Source organism: Anabrus simplex, chromosome 3 (assembly GCF_040414725.1).
Source record: "Anabrus simplex isolate iqAnaSimp1 chromosome 3, ASM4041472v1, whole genome shotgun sequence".
In the NCBI taxonomy this organism is placed as follows: Eukaryota; Metazoa; Arthropoda; class Insecta; order Orthoptera; family Tettigoniidae; genus Anabrus; species Anabrus simplex.
In genome coordinates, this window is record NC_090267.1 from 319,837,850 (window position 1) to 319,858,923 (window position 21,074).

General features: G+C 40.8%; 1 protein-coding gene across 1 annotated transcript in view; it reads right to left on the reverse strand.

Moving 5' to 3' along the window:
- The window catches only part of LOC136866791 (acetylcholinesterase), a 565,008-nt gene that overhangs the window by 251,411 nt on the left and 292,523 nt on the right, over positions 1-21,074 (reverse strand). Inside the window, exon 2 of the mRNA XM_067143897.2 lies at positions 15,317-15,459. Coding sequence (XP_066999998.1) covers positions 15,317-15,459 — 143 coding nt within the window. The remainder of the gene's footprint in view (positions 1-15,316; positions 15,460-21,074) is intronic.

Here is a 21,074-nt window from a genome sequence, read left to right on the forward strand (position 1 = left end):
GTCTCCAAGACGACTGGATATGCAGTCCGTTCGTTGTATTCACTTTCCTGTGCTGAGATGTAAAGGAAAACGACCTTAAATGCTTTATACTGTAAGAGTGCTTAAGCACTTCATGAAAATATAAATTCCTACAGTACGGTAAAATAAGGTTCAATTTCCTTTACGTATTGGCATAGGAAAATGAATGGAACGAACATTGTTCTGATGGACTCCATATGCATGTGTGGTTCAGAGACGTGACCAGTCTTAAGGAAAATAATGGATAAGAAGAGCATTGTGGGATAACGAGGTATTGCTCGCGCATCGTCGATATGATCATTACAGTGCGAGCAAATGGAGACGATGTCTACTATCCAGGCACAGTACGCGAATATATGAATACTGAATTATCAATATTCGCTAATTTAGCCCTCTGTAAAGCGAATACATCAAAGCAGGTAGCATGACTTGCTTCAGTCCCATACAAGTAAATTATGTTAATGCTGCTACATGCTCCAAAATTACAATCTCACTCCTCTGAATGATAAGCATTAATTATTATTATCTTTTTTGAATTAATGCTTTCAATACTCGAAAAGTTCAAAGCAGACAATAGGACTTGATTCAGTCTTATGCCACATGATGACGCTAGTGTTATTATGGGCAACAAAAGACAACATCACCTCGCTGAATGAGAGATAACTTATTGAAAAAGAACCTAGCTTAATAAATTCCATATACCCCGAATCATCCCTCTACCCTGGAAATGCATACCTAGGCAAGTATCTGCAGTTTTCCTCTAATTGTCTTTAGCTTGGCTCTATGGCATTGTGTGCTCACCAGCCGCTAGATGGCAGCATTGTATACGTCTGTGGAAAGTTTCAGCGTTATCGGATCAGTACAGCTCGCGCTGTTGCGACGTAAATATGCCGCGCCACTCTTTGTTCGTACCAAGGAAGAACAGCATTACGTATTCCTTTATTTGTGGTCTGAGGGTGTACCAGGAGCAGAAATTTATAGTAGACTTTCAGCACAATACAGGGACAATGTTTTGTCACAGCGAAGTGTTTACCAGTGGATTAAACAGTTCAAGAGGGATCGCACAAGCTTGAAGGTTGAAGGAAGATCCGGGCGTCCATCTGCAGCCGTAACTGATGCCAATATTGAACAAGTGCGTAACATGATCCTGAATAACAGACGAGTGACTGTTGATGACGTAGCGCATTAGCCATGATTCTGGATATGAAATCATGCATAACAGGCTTAAATTTCACAACGTCTGTACGAGATGGGTTTCAAAACAACTTAGTGAAGAGCAGAAGCGCAATTGTGTAAGAATCTTGCAGCACCTACTGGATTGTCGTGCTAACGAACGTGAAACGTTCCTGAAACGGATCATCACTGGAGGTGAAACGGGTTCACCACTTCGAACCAAAGAGCATGGAATGGCGAAGCATTGTTCCCGTATTGTGCTGAAAGCCTTCTATGAATTTGCGCTTGTAGTATACCCTCAAACCACAAAACAAGAATTACAGAACGCTATTATTCCTCGGTGCAAACAGAGAGTGGCATGGCCATTTTTACGTCGCAACAGCGCAAGCTGGCTTGATCAGATAACGGTGAACCCTACCACAGACGGAGACAACGGTGCCATCTAGCAGCTGGTGAGCACAAAACCCCATAGAGCCAACCCAGAGGCTATTAGAGCAAAATTGCAGATACTTATTGTCTTGCCCTCGTACAACAATGAAGCATCCGCGAGCAATGTTAAAGATATCATTCCTCAAACTTAGCGGAAGGTGTTCTATCTCGTGTTTATCGATGGAGATAATACGCCGAATGAAAAATATTATTCTATCATTTCACTGAAATATAGTATTTTTCACTCAACAGTAAAGTATGATGGTCATCATTAAATCGCTCATGTAACCTATACCTGGTACTAGTTTTTCTCCCAAAAACGTTCCCTTTTCTCAATACATATATATGCGTGGAAGGCAACAGAATTCAGGATGTACGTAGTTCCAACTCAGGCTGATAGACCATGTACGTCATCATAGTGAATATGAGACAATAATTTCTTTTTAAAAATTGCAAAAGTCGTGAGAGGTTCACTGTATGTTTCTTGTAAAGAAGAGGTAACAAACTACTGGTACGAATTTTAACATTTGAAACATTACAGTTACCTTACAGCGACACTCCTGAGATAAAAAATCGATATTTTGATCATTTTGGTAAATTTTTTGAATGACAGAAATTGAAGGGATTGAGTTTCTTTTTTCTTTTCACATATTTGTTCCGCTGAATTCAAAAAAAATTCATCACTGTAATAATGCTTAGTTTGCCTCTTGTAATTTTACATTAATATGTCACTTTTCTCCTATAATATTTTGCCAAATGTAACGAAATTTTCATGGTATATGTATCACAGCTATATTAAGAAACCTGGGTATGTAATTTTTTATTGCAGAATTTTTTTAAGTAGTAGGGATTATAAGTCCACAATTTTAGAACTTAGAAATTACACAAACTTCAGTACGATATATCTCTTTATATAAATTGTGTACAGAAAAATCGATACGTAGTGATTTTAAAAGTAGTATTATCTACATAATTACGAATTTACATTAACTTGTTAATTAAATTTCATGAAAAAATGGAATTAAAAATTTAAAAAATACATTTTGGAAAACTATTAATTGTATATGGAAGAAATGTTCGTGATATCTCTACTTTTTTGTAGGTGACATTCCCACAAAGATTCGTGAAAATCCATGCATTAGGTAAAAATTCTTTTTTTCTTTAATTATTACGTTTTTGTACACCATAACTTTCGTTTTAAAATGTTAAATTTTAAACAAAAATTTGTACAATATTAGTCAGATTTTGTGACGCTTGTTTGTATGCAAGGCGATCTTAAAGATAACAGAAGGATACCGTCTGCAAAAGCTAGAACACGGATTTCATCATTGTTAAGACAATCAATCAATCAATCAATCAATCAATCAATCAATCAATCAATCAATCAATCAATCAATCAATCAATCAATCAATCAATCAATCAATCAATCAATACTGATCTGCATTTAGGGCAGTCGCCCAGGTGGCAGATTCTCTATCTGTTGTTTTTCTAGCCTTTTCCTAAATTATTTCAAAGAAATTGGAAATTTATTGAACGTCTCCCTTGAAATTTTTCCAATCCCTAACTCCCCTTCATGTTCTCATTTACTTTATTTTACAAAATATCATAAATAAGTATGAACAATGTAGGTGATAATTTGCACACCTGCTTTAGCCCAATAAGTTAATATGTATGTCTGCAACTGCTAAATCTTTTTTTTTATGTAAGCAAGTCAGTAAATATCTGCATTTTTTCTCAATTTCCTTTAGGTTGACCCTACGGTGTTGTGTTCTCACCAGACGCTAGATGGAAACTTCGTCGACGACTTTGGCAGGTTTCAGTGTTTTCAGGTCAGTACAGCTTGAGCAGTTGCGACGTAAAGATGGCTGCGCCACTCTCTGTTTGCATCAAGGAAGAACAGCGTTCAGGAATCCGTTTCTTATGGTCTGAGGGTGTAGCAAGAGTGTAAATTCATAGAAGACTTTCAAAATAATACGGGGAAAATGTTTTGGCACAGCGAAGTGTTTACTAGTGTTTACTAAAAGTGGTCGCACGAGCGTAAAGGATGAGGAAAGAACACTTCGAAATGCAGCATTTGAAGAGTTTGAGTGGTGTGGACAGACGTCGATTGTCGGAAGGAGTTATTTTGTCGCATGACATACCACCTGTTTGGTCCAATTAAAAATGCACCGACCGAGCTCGATAGCTGCAGTCGCTTAAGTGCGGCCAGTATCCAGTATTCGGGAGTTAGTAGGTTCGAATCCTACTGTCGGCAGCCCTGAAAATGGTTTTCCGTGGTTTCCCATTTTCACACCAGGCAAATGCTGGGGCTGTACCTTAATTAAGGCCACGGCCGCTTCCTTCCCACTCCTAGCCCTTTCCTGTCCCATCGTCGCCGTAAGACCTATCTGTGTCGGTGCGACGTAAAACAACTAGCAGAAAAAATAAAATGCACCGACCGGGCGAGTTGGCCGTGCGCGTAGATGGGCGCGGCTGTGAGCTTGCATCCGGGAGATAGTAGGTTCGAATCCCACTATCGGCAGCCCTGAAGATGGTTTTCCGTGGTTTCCCATTTTCACACCAGGCAAATGCTGGGGCTGTACCTTAATTAAGGCCACCGGCCGCTTCCTTCCAACTCCCAGGCCTTTCCTATCCCATCGTCGCCATAAGACCTATCTGTGTCGGTGCGACGTAAAGCAAATAGCAAAAAAAAAAAAAAAAAAAAATATGCACCGATCAACAGTTGAAGGAAGCGGTGATGCGCAGCTAAAAACCTTTTTTGCAGAGGGTTTTAGAAAGCTTGTGAAACGGTGGACCATGCGCATTGAAAATCAGGGTGACTATATTAAAAAAAGAATCGGAGGTAACCAATGACATACAATGTTTAGGAATAATACCAGCATCTTATGGTAAGTGGAAAGAGCAAATAAGACGAGCGAAAATGAAAGGACTGGCAGATTTATATACTACAAAATGTTTGGAAGATGTCAAATACTGAATATAAACTGTGGAAGAATGTTGTAAATTAGCTTGTAAAATCCAGAACTTTGCACGGTGGTAGAAATATGGGACTTTGAAGGTCAGAAAGAAACTATAGGTAATAGTCAATGCAAAATTATATTAGGGCTACCAGAATGTACAGCAGACAGTGGATAATTCTATGAAAAGCTATAAGTATACAGGCAGATATCAGATATAATACACTGATATACCGCTGACCCAAATCACATTCACATTCAATGCAGAAGGTACCAGATGCTTATCCAACAGGTTAGTGGAGCGTTCTTTAACGTCAATGGGATATGGGAATATAAGACTTAACCAGGGTGCCTTTGTTACCACCATGGCATCGGCCACAGCGACTCGTTTGGGCGCATGACGAAGCTAATTGGACCCTAGAGGACTGATAGCATGCTGTTTGGTCCGATGAGTCACTGTTCGAGTTGTGTCGAGCTGATGGTAGGGCTATCATGGACACCAGTTGTCATCAAGGCACCACACATGCTGGTGGTAGTTCGATAGTGGTGTGGGGTGTGTTCACTTGGTGTGGACTGGATCCGATGATCCACCTGAAAAGGTCTTTGACCTGTGACTGCCACAGTGAGGTGCTTTTCGACCACTTGCAGACCTTCATGGGCTTCACGTACCCCTACAACGAGGATATGCTTCAGCAGAAATATGCATGATGTCATCGGGGCCCAAGTTGTCCAGAACTAGTTCGACAAGCTTTCTCGTGAGTGTCAACGACTGCTGTACCCATCTCTTTCACCTGGTATGAACCTTGTGAGAATTTATAGGACCTAGTGGTGAGGTTCATTCACACCCAAGACCCTGCTTCTACAAACATCAGGAAGTTGTGGATAGTTATTCAGACGACATGGATCAGAATTTCTCCACAGGCGTTTCTTCCACTTGTGGAATCGATCCCACGACGAGTTGCTACACTTGGCCGAGTTAGAGGAGGGTCTACACGATACGAAACCACTATCCCATGACTTTGGGCATGTCAGTGTATAAGTACATTTATATTATATCTCCTGAGCTTAGAACGTCTTGACTTCTCTTAGGCCTAACTTTCGAGTCATTGAAATGCATTCACTTTATGCATACAAACATTAGATTTCACTATTATTATTATTATTATTATTATTATTATTATTATTATTATTATTATTACCGATCGTGTTGGCTGCGTATTAAGCACCATGCAGTTGCAAGTTTGTATTTGAGAGACAGTGGGTTCGACTCCACCATTAGCAGCTCTGGAAAAGGATTTCCGTTGCTCCCCAGTTTCACACCATGGAAATATGGGCCCGTTAATTAATTAACGCCGAGAGATCTCCCTTCCCAGTCCTAACCCTTTACTATCCCACCGTCGCTGAAAACCTGAGTAAGTTCAGTGTTAAACCACTTATGTATTATATTTTTATACATCGAGTTGAGCCTCTATGGACTTCGTCGTAACAACCAACTTCATTTTAGTGTCTAGGTCTTGTCCTTGTTACGGCTTTGACTTCCTTCCAGTACCTTCTGAGCCCAGCGACGAGTGCCTGTTTATGCTCTTCAGACAAAGGTCCTTTGCGTCTTCTGGAAGTTAATGCCATTTTGAAACCTTGATCGTTGTTCACCAACCTTCTGAATGCGTTCCTGTAAGGAATTTCTTGGTCTGAAATACCAATCTGCATCAGATCTTTTTCGCATTCCTGGAACCATATCGGCCTTGTTGCCTTAGATTGAATAAAATTCCATATTATATCATTATTATTATCATATTATTATTATTATTATTATTATTATTATTATTATTATTATTATTATTATTATTATTATTATGGAAATTGTAAACGTCATAGTTCACTGTCCACTATTATTCTTGCCGTTATTCTCGGTACGATGTTATGAGCTACAACGTGTGTGAAGGAGGCTACCTAACTCAATATTCACAATCACAGATCGACATATGCGACCTCTGAAGAGTGCTACATCAATTGTAAGTTACTGTGTGTTTTTGATGAGATAACTGCTTGCATGCTTTTGTGGTTGGGGAAGTGTTCCGCTACGGAGTGAAAGTCAACAAGCAGTTCATTAGGACTGGTGTCGACTCAGAGTGGAGGACGACTTCTGCTCGATATAGTCTATCTGTGAAGTTACCTCGTCACATGCACTGAATGTAGTTACTTATTCATGGAGCAAATTGCTCCGCTCGTTATAACCGTGACCTCGTTATAACTAATGTCTATGAATAAATTCAACAGTAACTAGTTTCACTGTTACTCGAGAGCGATCAAAATTGCATGTTTACGATGTTCGGCCAGTTAAAAGTGTGATTTCATGAAGGAGGCTATGACCATGAACTTGATATATGTTCCTGCTTTCCATGGAAATCAAGCACGAATATAATCTCAGTATACTGAAGTTTGATTATGCCCAATAAATTTGGTTTCCTCTTCTCCATTGTCTTTAATGATCTTCTCTCTTCATGGGCTTCTCTTAAAACTTCTGCGTTTGTTTTTATTTCCATCCAGTTCGTTTTTAACATTCATGTAAATAAAACTAATGTTACGGTTGTAAGCACATCTAAAATGAAGCCAGAGGCACAGCTCAGAATTGGAAATATGTTAATAAAACAGGTGAACAAGTTCTGCTACTTAGGATCAGTTATTACCGATGACAACAGATGCACTATGGAAATAAAAAGAAGGATTTCCCTGTGTAAGAAAACCTTTGAGGAGAAGAAGCAGCTCTTAACTAATAAATCCTTAAATACTGAACAAAAGAAATGATTTATCAAAACGTTCATTGGGAGTGTGCTGCTATACGGCTGTGAAGGATGGACTCTCTTGAAGGAGGACGTGAAACGACTAGAGGCAGTAGAAATGTGGCTATGGAGGAAGATGACAAGAACTAGCTGGATTGAGAAGAAAACTAATGAAGCAGTGCTTAGAGAAATAAACACCCAGAGACATTTAATAACAACGATAAAAAGGAGAAAAGCGTCAGTTTTCGGTCACATTCTCCGGCATAATAACTTCATAAAGAACTTGTTCGAAAGCAAGGTGATGGGAAAGAAAGGCAGAGGGAAACCACGGAAGAAGATCATTTAAGAGGTAGTTGAGATGATGGGCTGCCAAGGTTATGGAGAGATGAAAAGGATCGCAGAGAGAAGAGATCAGTGGTTGCAGCGACAAGGCGAAGCCTTTAGATAATGATGATGGTGATCGTTCTTGTAATTTTGGTCCACATTTCTGTAACTTCAAGACGGTTCCTTCTCTGTTCACCCAGATTCCAACTTTCAGTTTCAAAGAGCTATTTACTCCATACAAGTCACTCTGCGAAGGATTTTCTGACATCTATATTATTATGTTTGCTGGTTAAAATGCTATTCTTTGTCATAAGTGCCTGTTTTGCCAGTTCTAACCCGCTCTTCAGTTTCACCGAACATCTGTTGTATTTTGTGATCATATTGCCGAGATGACAGAAATATTTCACCTGATCTATTCTGATGACACCATGATTTATATATGTTTTGATTTCTTTAATATTCTTTCGGAATTACGATTGATTTAGTTTTTCTGTTGACTTAACATTTTAAGAAACTCAACATTTTCATCATTAACACTTTTGAAGGGAATGTGTTAGGGAAGAAAAGTGGAGGCAGACCTAGGAAGAAGTACTTGGAAGACATTGGGACTGGGACGTGACAATTACATTAAACTGAAAAGGACACCAATTGACAGGAGAGTTGTTGCATAGTAAAGGTGTTGCCTTTAGGATATGAATGAAGAGCAGTTTATTAGTCTACACTGGAAATCTACGTGCAATATCTGCTGTTTATTTCGCTCATTTAATTAAACCATTGAGAACTTGTATTTCCAGCAGAGTTTAAATTAACCGAACGAGTTGGACGTGCGGTTAGGGACGCGCAGCTGCGGGCTTGCATTCGGGAGATGGTGATTTCGAACCCCACTAACGACAGCCCTGAAGATGGTTTTCCGTGGTATCCTATTTTTACACCAGGAAAATGCTGGGGATATACCTTAATTAAGGCCACGGCCGCTTCCTTCGCACTCTTAGCCTTTCTCTATACCATCGTCGCCATAAGTCTTATCTGTATCGGTGCAAAGTAAAACAACGTGTAAAGAAAAAAGTTCAAATGTTCAAATGAGTATTTTCCATTCCATCATTTTTACTTAAGAGTAATGTGGTTACGCGTAAGTGAGGATCATAAGTTCTAACTTCGCCACTACTAAAGACAAGTAAATAAAAATTTGATGTACCTATCTAAACACAGTTTCCATGTGTTTCAATCCATTTTCCAATGAACATACTGTTTATGTGCAGATCAAGATAACGACTGTAATAAAATATACCGAGTGAGTCAGCCGCACCTGACGTTTCTGCCTTTAGGCATCCCTACGAACGTCATTGGGGCGATGGTCGATTTTCCTGTGCCGTATACCAAACTACAGTCGCCTTTAAAGCACTTACTACGTCATAACTGCACGACTTTTGCAAAAACATGTATGCGACAGTTATTTTCACAATACATCAAACTGTCATACGGTTAGGTAAGTGCACGTGGCAATTATACGCTTATGAAGCTATTTTCTCTATTGTACCTGATTTTTGGATTTAGAGTCCGCTATTGTTATCCGAGCTGACGAGCTCTTTAACTGTTGTTGTTGATTCAGATAATCTACCAAAGTTTGAACTCAGAAAAAAAGGAAAAAGAATTTCAGAATTTAGTGTTTTCAAATTACTCTTTGATCTTTTCTATGTCCACCCATTCATCCTGGCACCTTCTTATACCTCTGTAGATCACGATATTCCCGTAACAGGGACTATGCCGTCGTCGGAAGGCCCAACAGCTCAAGGTTATGGCAGACATCTTTCAAATATGTGATAGCTCCAGACAGTTAACTTGAGGGGAAGGTTTCAAACATCCTTCTTAACATAAAATTCTCAAGTTTAATATCACCCTTTAAATGTAAGTTTCAGTCAAGTCTAAGGACTCTATTCTTTTTTTTTTGCTAGGGGCTTTACGTCGCACCGACACAGATAGGTCTTATGGCGACGATGGGATAGGAAAGGCCTAGGAGTTGGAAGGAAGCGGCCATGGCCTTAATTAAGGTACAGCCCCAGCATTTGCCTGGTGTGAAAATGGGAAACCACGGAAAACCATCTTCAGGGCTGCCGATAGTGGGATTCGAACCTACTATCTCCCGAATGCAAGCTCACAGCCGAGCACCTCTACGAGCACGGCCAACTCGCCCGGTTCTATTCAAATTCCTCCTGGGCAATATGTAACTTAGGGAATGATCAGGGTAGGGGAGGGTTGGTGATATTTTTGTGTGTGTGTATGTGTGTGTGTGTATGCGCAGAGGTATAACTGTTCAAATGCAATAGCGAGTCGAACGGAAATACACGTTGGACATACCTTATCCTGTACGAAAAAAAAAAAAAAATTGTTATGATCTACTTTCATTACAACGTTAGCTCTTGTCACAAATATAACATGAATATCTCAGGTCGTTCATTGTTTTTTATTAATTTAAAGCGCTAAGATTAAGAAACCTGACTAAATATGCATTATTGAGAGTGTAAACCTGAAGGAACGTGGAGGATTGTTTAAACAACCAGTACATTATTCTATTGGTTTGACGATGGACTCGCTGGGTACTGTATACCTTAGTTGCGCTTGCGAAAACCCGCTTTGTGATGATGGAGTAGGAAAAATACTGATCCGTAGCACACACATCATCAAGGACGAGAGTTCTTTAAGGTAACTTGAAAAAAAAAAAAACCTTTTTGGTTAAAGTTCAAAATTGTTCACATAGCGCTTTTCACAGTCGCAACGATATTAAATATGCACACAAGCAACAACGTCTATTAGACGTACACTTTGCGAGATATCGCCGTGTACAACACAGCCTACCCTATGGCAGCTCTCTTACAACGAAATATGAGGCCTACAACACTGCTGACAATGTCACGAACACGTGCAGTGTGCATCAATAATAATATAAAGTATTTCGGCAGCGATAGGGTAGGGCAGGGCTAGGAATGGAATGGAATGGAATAGAATGGAATGGAAGCGAACGTGGCCTTAATTAAGGTACAGTTTGGGAAGCCATATTTAGGCCGGCCGACAGTGGGGGTTCGATTTCACCATCTTCTGAATGCAAGCTAACAGATACATTGCTCGAACCGCGTTGCCAACTCGCTCGGTATGACAAGAAGTGTATTTGTCTGGCATAAAATAAGGACTCATCTTTCTTTAGGGCCGAAAATCGAGGTCATCTGTCTGCAATAAAATGAAGGTGGCTTTGTGAAATCAAGTTAGTGAGTTCGATCCCGGCTCAGTCCAGTAGTGATGGCAGTGTTTGAATAAGCCAGACTCGTGTCGGTAGATTCATTGGTAGCTGAAAGAACTCATGTGCGACAAAATTCTGGCTCCTGTACGCCTTCAAAAACCGTAAAACTAGTTAGTGGGACGTAAAACAAATACCATTATTATTATTATTATTATGCGTATTCCGAAGGTGGGTATGTCAATAAATATTTTGTCCTACACAGTATTATTTCTCATTAGAAGTCGGCAGTGAGAGCATTCCTCGTACGTTTTAAATATTTAGTAACTCTTCGGTAAGTGAACAAAGAGAGTAGCCGGCTGATCGATGGTGTCCTCGAGACGGGAAGGCACTCAAGTTCCCTTTGTCCATTTACAAAGCTCCCACTTTAAAAGAGATTGTACGATAGCCACTGCCGCAATTCAGATGAAATAAAGAGTGACAGACTCCACCGCTTGAAGCTCAGAATTTGAATTCACTCCAGGTATAGTATTTCTAACTTATCAGTCTCTAATTCAAAATTAAATATATCAGTTCAAATCAAATATCAAGTATGTGATCAAACTCCAACAAATTAAACTATTAAGTAACAGTTCATTCGTAGACGTAATGGCTTATATCATTATTACCTAACGTTCCTTCCAGTGTGAAGCTTGTTGACTTGTTTACACTGTCAGGCGTTTCACACGTACTAAGACGCGGCACTTTCAATGGAAATGGAAACTGCAGTGACAATGACCACATAAAAAGCTGCAAAACTCTACAATATAAAGACATCCGTAGATATATACATATCGTATATTTCTTCTTTAATAGAACTTAGGGCTGCTGGATCCACAAGGTGAACTCCCGTAGGTAATTTTCAAAGAAAAAAGTCAAGTGACTCTGTGTCGGAATTACCGCCGCAAGTTTTGACGTACAATACTGGTTTTTTTCCTTCCTCTTACAATTGTCTTTACGTCGCACCGACACATACAGGTCTTATGGCGACGATGGGATAGTAAATGGGCTATGAGTGGGAAAGAAGTGACCGTGGTCTTAATTAAGGTACAGCACCACCATTTTCCTGGTGTGAAAATGGGAAACAACGGAAAGCCATCTTCAGGGATGCCGACAGTGTGATTCGAACCCACTATCTCCCGGATGCAGATAGGTATTTTTGAAATAAAATATCTAGTTAGTATGAGTTTGAAATTGTAGACATTTTACTAACTCTAAACAAATTTACTCAATGTCGATGTATTGTTTAATGGGTCTGATATTTGAGAAGTAAGGTACCTATGGAAAGAGATCGACTTCCATATTATGTTCCATGTTTCCATTCATTCGACCGGGTCAGGTGAGGATAGGAATTGTGCCGGCTGCCGAAGCCTAGGGCAATGATAAATGATTAACCGATAAAACGAAACGATATTTGAGAGTGTTGCAGGAATGAAAGATGACAGGGGAACCGGAGTATCCGGAAGAAAAACCTATCCCATCTGATCTTTGCCCCACAAATCTAACATAGGGTGACCGGGATTTGAACCACCGAACCCAGAGGTGAGAGCCCTGTGCGCTGCTACCTGAGCCACGGAGGCTCACGTGGGCGAACTATAAATCTACATTTTTAACACCTAGGGTTGTAAGAGCTCCTATGAATAATCTAGTTTGGAAAGCCTGCAAGTTCAGTTGGGCATCAATATTGAATTCTCCGCCTGGTTCCATGGCTAAATGGTTAGCGTGCTGGCCTTTGGTCCAGAGGGTCCTGCGTTCGATTCCTGGCCGGGTCGGGGACTTTAACCGTAATTGGTTAATTCCAATGGCTCGGGGCTGGATGTGTGGCGTATTCAGCACTAGAAATCGTCCTAGGTAGGGCCCTCATCTTCACATACGTGCAAGTCGCCTACAAGGCCGTTTTTACGAGAAAAAGACTTGCACCGGCCCTCTCCGGAGGCCATACGCCATTATTGTTATTATTATTGAATTGTCCAACTATTATGAAGCGCAATTGCGTATCGACTATCATGTTTCCCCTGAACATCTGCCCGTCCGTTGGCCATGATCGGTAAGGTGACAAGTCACTGTGGTCTCGTTAGTGGAGGTTAGGAGAGACGGTGATGTGCAGTATACTGTATAATCACTAGATTGTGCTCTACAAGGCTGGATTCATTTCCAAACCTCTTCGCAGTGTTCTTATGGAGTGAGGGCTTATTGAGCTGATGACAGTGATACGTCCGTCGGATGGGGACGGCATTTTACAAATAAAATGTTTTTCGCAACACTTCGCGCTATATGCCTACATAGATTTCTCAAATGTACACTATTTGATGTTTTTGCGCTTAGGCTTGTATAACTCACTGACAAAAATCAAACAACACCTCACACGATGCGCTACTACGCCGGAGTCCAGAGCTACACCAATGGTTACCCACGTGGCACTGTGATTTTATTACTTCAAGATGGTGGCACCATTGGTTCACCCCATGACGTCATACTGAGCGCAGACACTTGTTGCTAGGTACATGGGCCCATCCTCTTTAAAATGAGATATTGGACACTGTCATCGCATCATGTGTTGCCTACAAGTTATATCGATTTTAAAACGTCCACACTTCTGTGCCGCTCATTGGCCCAAGTACGGTTCCGATACTAAAGACGTTTTCCACGAGAAAAATACGTTTGGGAACAGGAAAGGGACTGTCCTGTGCCAATATCTGCAAGTCTGACTTTGGGCGAAATGAAAGACACGTTAGATAGTCAAGTCGTTACTACTGTATTTACACGTGGCGAATTATAACTGCGTGTCGTCTCCATCATTATTTTATCCTCATCACGACGCGCACGTTGTCTACGACTGCTTCCCTGAGATCGGCAAGACGAAACCAATACATTATCTTATTGGTTTAGACAATTTTTAGATCAGAATACCGAGAGTAGGTAATATTCTCCACATAGAGAGACTACCAATTCCATAAAGGAGGTCGTTGATGAATCCATTATGTTGTCAAGTTATTTTCTGCCTACTTTTTGGCTTTAAGTTTCTTGTATACAATCTTCCCATTGCCCAAAGTAAGGTTTAGTGCGACTGTTAATATCGAGATCGAACCCACTAGACCTCCAATCGCATGTGGAATTTGATACACAGAGACGTGACTTGAAAATAATAAAAAAATTAAAATATTCTTAAATATATCTCTTAGTTGATTCTAATTGGAAGGATACCGAGAATAAATTAGAGAATCAAACATGAATGACTAGAAACTTTTGATGGCTGTAAGACTCGAATACAAGTCATTCGTACCTCCACGATTTCTGTGATACCATCTCTCTACAATGACTATCGCACGAGGGGTTTAATCTTTCGAATCAGGTTTCGAAATTGTCTAGACTTCTCTGCGCGCTCTGTCGACTTTAAGAGTGTTCGCCTTTAACTTCCTTCAGTGTGAAATATTTCAAACCGGTTCGTATTGGAGCAGCTTGTAGATACGATGTTAATATAACATGAAACAAGGGCAGCTCCAAAGGCTTTGGGCGATCTACCCATGCCACTCGTAATAATTTAATACTTTACAATGAGTTTTAGTGGAGATTTTTGCCTTTGTTAAGCGAAATTATCAGCTTATTTTGTGTATGAGTTACTTGAGTTAGGGTCCACATATTTTCGTATTATGTTATCAGGATTCAAAATACTCTATGCTGTTTAAACTTTACTCCTTACTTTTGATTTGCTAAATATGTATGAATTTAATTTTAAAATATGTTTTGTTTAAATTAATTTGCTGGAGTGAATTAGCGTTTATGAATAAAAGATAAATATTTGAGCGTAAATATGTATTTCATTCGGGGACATTCCTACATAAGTCCGAATATAACGTGCATTCTTAAGATAATTTCGTACTTAAACATTTTACTGTCACTGAAAGGGTGAGAAATTTGTACTTAAACACAGAAAAATAATAATGCTCTTATTCCGAAAGGTGATCCACCATTTCGTCGAATATTCCTTTCGAGCCGAAGATTGGCATACAATCTCAGGACAGTGAAATGAAATGAAATGGCGTATGGCTTTTAGTGCCGGGAGTGTCCGAGGACATGTTCGGCTCGCCAGATGCAGGTCTTTTGAGTTGACACCCGTAGGTGACCTGCGCGTCGTGATGAGGATGAAATGATGATGCAGACAACACATACACCCAGCCCCCGTGCCAGCGAAATTAACCAATTAAGGTTAAAATTCCCGACCCTGCCGGGAATCGAACCCGGGACTCCTGTGACCAAAGGCCAGCACGCTAACCATTTAGCCATGGAGCCGAACTCTCAGGACAGTTGAACGTGCATATTAATTTTATCTCCTATCCATAGATTTACATAATGTTTAATTTCCTACCTGAAAGACGATGGCTTCACGCTGCAAGCGAGACATATTCTTGAAAATAGTGTCTACGATATCCAGGAACTTCTCTCGAGGAAGGAAACTGGGGCCGTCTTTCTCGAAGTAGTCGATGAAGTCGTACAGGATGAAGTACGTACCTGGGCAGAAGAAAGAACAAAAGTATTAGTATTGTTGTATGAAATTGAAAGAAAATTAATCTGTGTACAAGCTGTACAGTGTCCTGGAGAAGTGGGAAGTAAAGTCTTCCAGTACTCTTAAAATCGGCACTAAGGTGGATAACAAGCTTTGCTCTATTCCCGGCCAGAATTGACCCCAGGAATTAATCTGATGCTCATTCCTTTTGTTCATAAGTGAACTTGAGAAATTTTTCTGTTTCTAGGAGAATCGAGCACGTCTTTACATCTACACTGTACAGCACAGTCCGTGCCTGTTTGCAATATATAAGTCTCTTAGTATTTTGTCAATCTTTATATCAGTTTACTCTTTTCCTCAGAACTAACTCCTCCAATTCTTTTTAGCTATACGTTCCATGATCTTCCTCTTGGTCGTTTTCCATGTACGCAGCTTCATTTTATTCAACTTGCTTGACATTCTTTCTTCGAACATTTTCTCCATGTTCTCGTATAATTTGGGCCAGGATATATTTTATATTGCAGGGGCTCTTCTCACAATTTCTGGGGAAGTTTCTCTAGAAGTGTGGTTTCAACGAAGCCAATGCGTGAACAACAAAATGACTTAGTTGTGTGTCTGAGAAGTGGAGACTACTGTTTTATGCCAATCTTCCATCGAATTCATTTGTCCTATCGCGAGAGATTTGGGTGCACTTGAGCAGGGTCGAAAACGGTCATAGTGGATCAGGAGAAATGATTCACACGTGGGGCATGAGATAGAATGCCAGTCGTGACTTGACCATAGACTATACAGGGTCTCTCTTATACTCGTAAACCCAGACCGTGCGTTTGTACTCGGGGCTATAGCAGCTGCCTCAGCCCAATTCACGTCGCGCGCGGCCGCCCTGCTTTAAGCGTGTGTACAATCTTGTATGACCAACCTTATTAAAGATGCTGGAAGTGTCATCCTTCATAATGAGGGACTTCATAAACACCATTAGGATATTCTGCACACCAATAGCGACAGTTATGATTGTTCACACCACCATTAAGATGAAATCAAGCCTCATCCGAAAAGAACACAAACTGTGGGTCGAATAACGATTATTCAACAATGCAAAATATCACTCACAATATCTTACTCTTGTAGCTATATCAGCAGGTTTTAAACACTGGGGCCGTGTAATACTGTACGGTTTGATGTGTAACAGCCTTGTAGCTCTGTGTGCAGGAAAAACCGAAATCCCTACTTGTGGTAATTTTGTGAGAGATTTATTCTGCGACCGTTCAAGATTCGCACCAATGTCATTTAGCTTTTCCTCTGTTAAAACTGTTCACGTGAGCGTATGTTTTTTATTGAGCACTGAGCCAGTAGTTTAAAATTTATTTAAAATTACATGAAACTGTGCTCGTGAAGGTGGCAGTTCACCAGGAAATTGCTGAACAAATGCATCGCGTACCCGTCGAGCTGACTCGTCTTTAAAATAACTTTTACATTCGAAAATACGGCGTGGTAATGATAACTGTCTCACCATGTTAACAGCCAAGAATTAGACTGGCTACTGATGTTAGGTCGAGCACGTGAACGCTCCTTGCAAGGTAAAGAACTATGCGCGCTTCTCCCGTACAGCTGCTTAGCTGTCGGAGGGTAGAAACGCCGCTGGACGGTCTGCGTTTATAAGAAATACCCTGTAGTATTCAAATATGAAAAAAAAAACACGTTTATAGTAGCGTGAGGCGATTTTCGGAAATCTGAAGTGAGGCCTTGCAGTGGCTCTGGAATTTGGTTCGGTGTTCTTTTCAATTGGTATAATATATTCTTCTTTGTAAATCATAACTTCTTTCTCTTTATTTTCATGATATGCTGTAATGTATGATAGATGTTCAAAAGAGCATAAACTAGCAATGAGGGCTGCCCAAATGAAACTGAGACTTTTCTTTGGTTTCTGTAATGGTTTATTAATTGGAATTCGCGAACATACAGGAAATAAAGAGTGATGTGGGGATAGTATATCTGCATAAACTAAGTAGCATCGGTGGTTCAAGCAGTGTTCAACAGTCACCTTAAAGACGGATACACCTAACGAACAACGTCCGTAATTGGCGGCGAAACTATTCTTCAGCGGAGTCTCAGACTCGCTGTTGCTTACGAATCGGCATCTCTCGATTGCCTTCTTCTTCAATGTTACTGAAATCGTAACGGCAGTGTGTCCGTACCTGACAATTTTTGGTGCAATTTTCATTCATTTATCTATTTCAGGTGTAATAATGACCATCTGCATATTTTTTTTAGCTTTGGTGTCTGTATGTTTGTCTGTTTGTTTGTCTGTTTGCCTTTAAGTTCAAACCTACTGAATATATTTCTACCAAACTTCATATTTAGAATCCACGTATCCTTGGGTAGGTTTTTGGGTCAATATTGTTTCTAAATTCCTGAAATGACTGGGGGTTTATACGAAACCGAAACCGCGATTTTGCACTCCCATAAAATATACACAACCAGATTAATGGGAATCTACCTGCCTTAATGGAAATATTTTTCGAAACATTTCTTATCATGTGCATTTTTAGATAGGAGGGTTAATAGGGGAGATATCATTAACGGACGGTTTTTCAGTTCAAGTCCCACTGGACTTAAAAGCGGGTGCGTGTAAAGCGTATTTATTATAACTTGAAAACTACTGGGGATACTGTATTTCAAACAAACTTCATATTTAGTATACACCTGTCCAAAGGTTTATAGGGGGTTTACAGGGAACCGAAATAGTGATTTTACTCTCCCATAATATATACAAGACCAACCCAACTCGAAATCGACCAACCTTTATGGAAATCCATTTCTAAAACTTTTTCTCATGTGCATTTTTCGATAGGAGGATTAATAAGGTAGATAACATGAACGGTTGGTTTTGCAGGCTGAGTCCAGTGGACATAGCCCGAAAGGTGTTGTACGTAGAGCAGATTTCTTATATATATAAATAAAATCGTAACGACCGTGTGTCTGTAAAATTACTATTTCGGCAACATTTTATTACAGCTATCGTTTTCAGATGTAATAATGAACATCTGCATATTTGATAGCTTTAGTTTCCTGAAAGTCCTCATTTGTAGCCCCCTTCCCCCAAAACAAGATTGAAGCACAATCTGCCAGACGAGCTAGAAAATTGAAATTTGGCAAAATTATATGTCTTAGCCTTTAACCGACGCGACGGAAAGCTTCCAAGTTGATTAAATACTTCACTTTTTACACCCGAAAATTTCGGAATATTGAGGCAATTTTTATTTGTATCCGTTTGCCGATATGATGCATCATTTAGCAGCAGTTGATCTGTAAATGAAGGTTGGCAATATTGTAAACATGTATATTCTTCGTAAGTCGATCTATATATATATTCATTGAAGTCGATTTGTAGAGATGTAGAAAGGGTCTGTTTGCCATTATAATTAATATCTTACATCAATAGTGACTCTCACAAGGAGGGCGTCTGATACTGTAATTATTACTCTCCACATCGACTTTGACTGGCAGTAGGAATGGGATCCTTCTCGAACTCCTTTGAAAGTAGCATTAGTAAGGAGGGACTACCATTGTAATTAATAATACCATTCTCGATTTGACTAGGAAATGTAAATGGACCTTGCAGTTTTGTTCAAAACCCCCTAACCGATTGTGTTTGGGAGTAGGCAAGTGTGCCCGCCATTATAAACAAATTTACCCACCTAAACTGCGACTCGCATTAGGCATAGTGGCCTGCTTTTATAATGGAAACTCACCAACTCGGTGTGACTGACATTATTTTTTTTTTTACAAGTTGTCGCATCGACACAGATAAGTCTTATGGCTTTGATGGGAGAGGAAAGGGCTAAGGTAGGGAAGGAAGCGGCCGTTGCCTTAATTAAGGTACAGCCCCAGCATTTGCCTGGTGTGAAAATGGGAAACCACGGAAAACCATCTTCAGGACTGCCGACAGTGGGGTTCGAACCCACTGTTTCCAGAATGCTGGATACTGGCCACACTTAAGTGACTGCAGCTATTCAGCTCGGTTACTGACATTAAGAAAAGGAGCCTGTCATTATAGTGATAACAGCAGAACACAATTTTGACTGGCAGTAGGGAAGGTGGCACCCATTAAAGAAACGCTTCAACTCCAACTTATCTGGAAGTAGAAAAGGGGGCATGCTATTGTAACAAGAACTCTACAAACCGATTGTGACCACACAGTAGGTAACGGGGCCTGCCGTTATAATGAAAACTTCCCTACTCGATTGTGAATGGCAGTAGGTAAGCAAGCCTGCCGATATCATCACAACTCCGCAACTCGCACTTTACATTGGAAACAACGTATGCGAACCTCTGACAACTGTTTCTGGATAACGCTAAGAGACATGCAATTTTAAATAAAAACTCATTCACTGCATGTTCAGTAATTTACTTTGATATCGGTATACAATGACGAATACCGTGGTGAGGCACAGGTACATTTGCTAGTTATCTATATACACTAGTGTCCAAAAGTTAAGCATAGTTACGAGTAAGCAGGGCAACAGGAAATAGACCGCAAATCGCACGGCGTATGCACCTACCAACCTTACGTGTTCGGTCTATATAGGAAAGGAGTGTTCCCTGCTTTGACTAGCGGAGTAACCGCAAGGTAAACACAGGCAGTCCCTGCGCCCCATATTCCCTCAGTCGTGTTTCCCCTGTTATAGTGTGCGGAGTGTAGCCTCGTGCTGAACGTGACAACATAATGGCACAACGACACCATTTGGATTCCGTTTTTCAGGGTAGAATACTCGGCCGCCTGGAAGCAGGCCAGACAAAGACCGAAGTCGCCGTATCCTTGAATGTGCCACAAAGTGGCATTTCCAGGCTTTGGAGACCATTTCGAGACACAGGAGATGTTAGTCGTAGGCCAGTACCAGGTCGACCAAGGGTAACCACCCCACAGCAGGACCGATATCTGACCTTAACCGCCCGACGAAATCGGACTGCACCTGCAAGACAAATGTCGGCGGAGCTCTAAGCCGTCTCTGGGGTTATCGTTTCCCGGCAAACTGTGTACCAGAGGCTCAGAATAGCAGGGCTGTTTGCCCGACGTCCAGCAGTGTGCATCCCACTCACTCCAGCACAGAGACGGGCCCGTTTACTGGGGAGCTGTCAACATCGAAACTGGACCATGAATGAATGGAGGCATGTGCTCTTAACGGATGAATCCCGCTTCAGTTTTCAAAGCGATTCTCGTTGCACATTAATCTGGAGGGAACCGGCTAGCCGATACAATCACAGGAACATCGTGGAACGGGACCAGTATGGTGGTGGCGGCGTCATGGTGCGTGGCTGCATCATGTTGAATGGCCGTACGGACCTGCACATCTCCATGGGTGGTCCAAGGAACACTGTTAACGCTCGGATATAAAGGGATGAGGTACTGAGACCACATGTTCGACTCTTCATAGGTGCAGTTGGTCCAGACTTCCTCTTAATGGACGATAATGCCAGACCGCACCGCGCTGCTCTGGTGGATGAATTTCTGGCTGGGGAATACATTCATCGCATGGACTGGCCAGTGACGTCTGCGGATCTGAATCCTATAGAACATACCTGGGATGCATTGGAGAGGCGAATTGCATCCTGTCAGCCT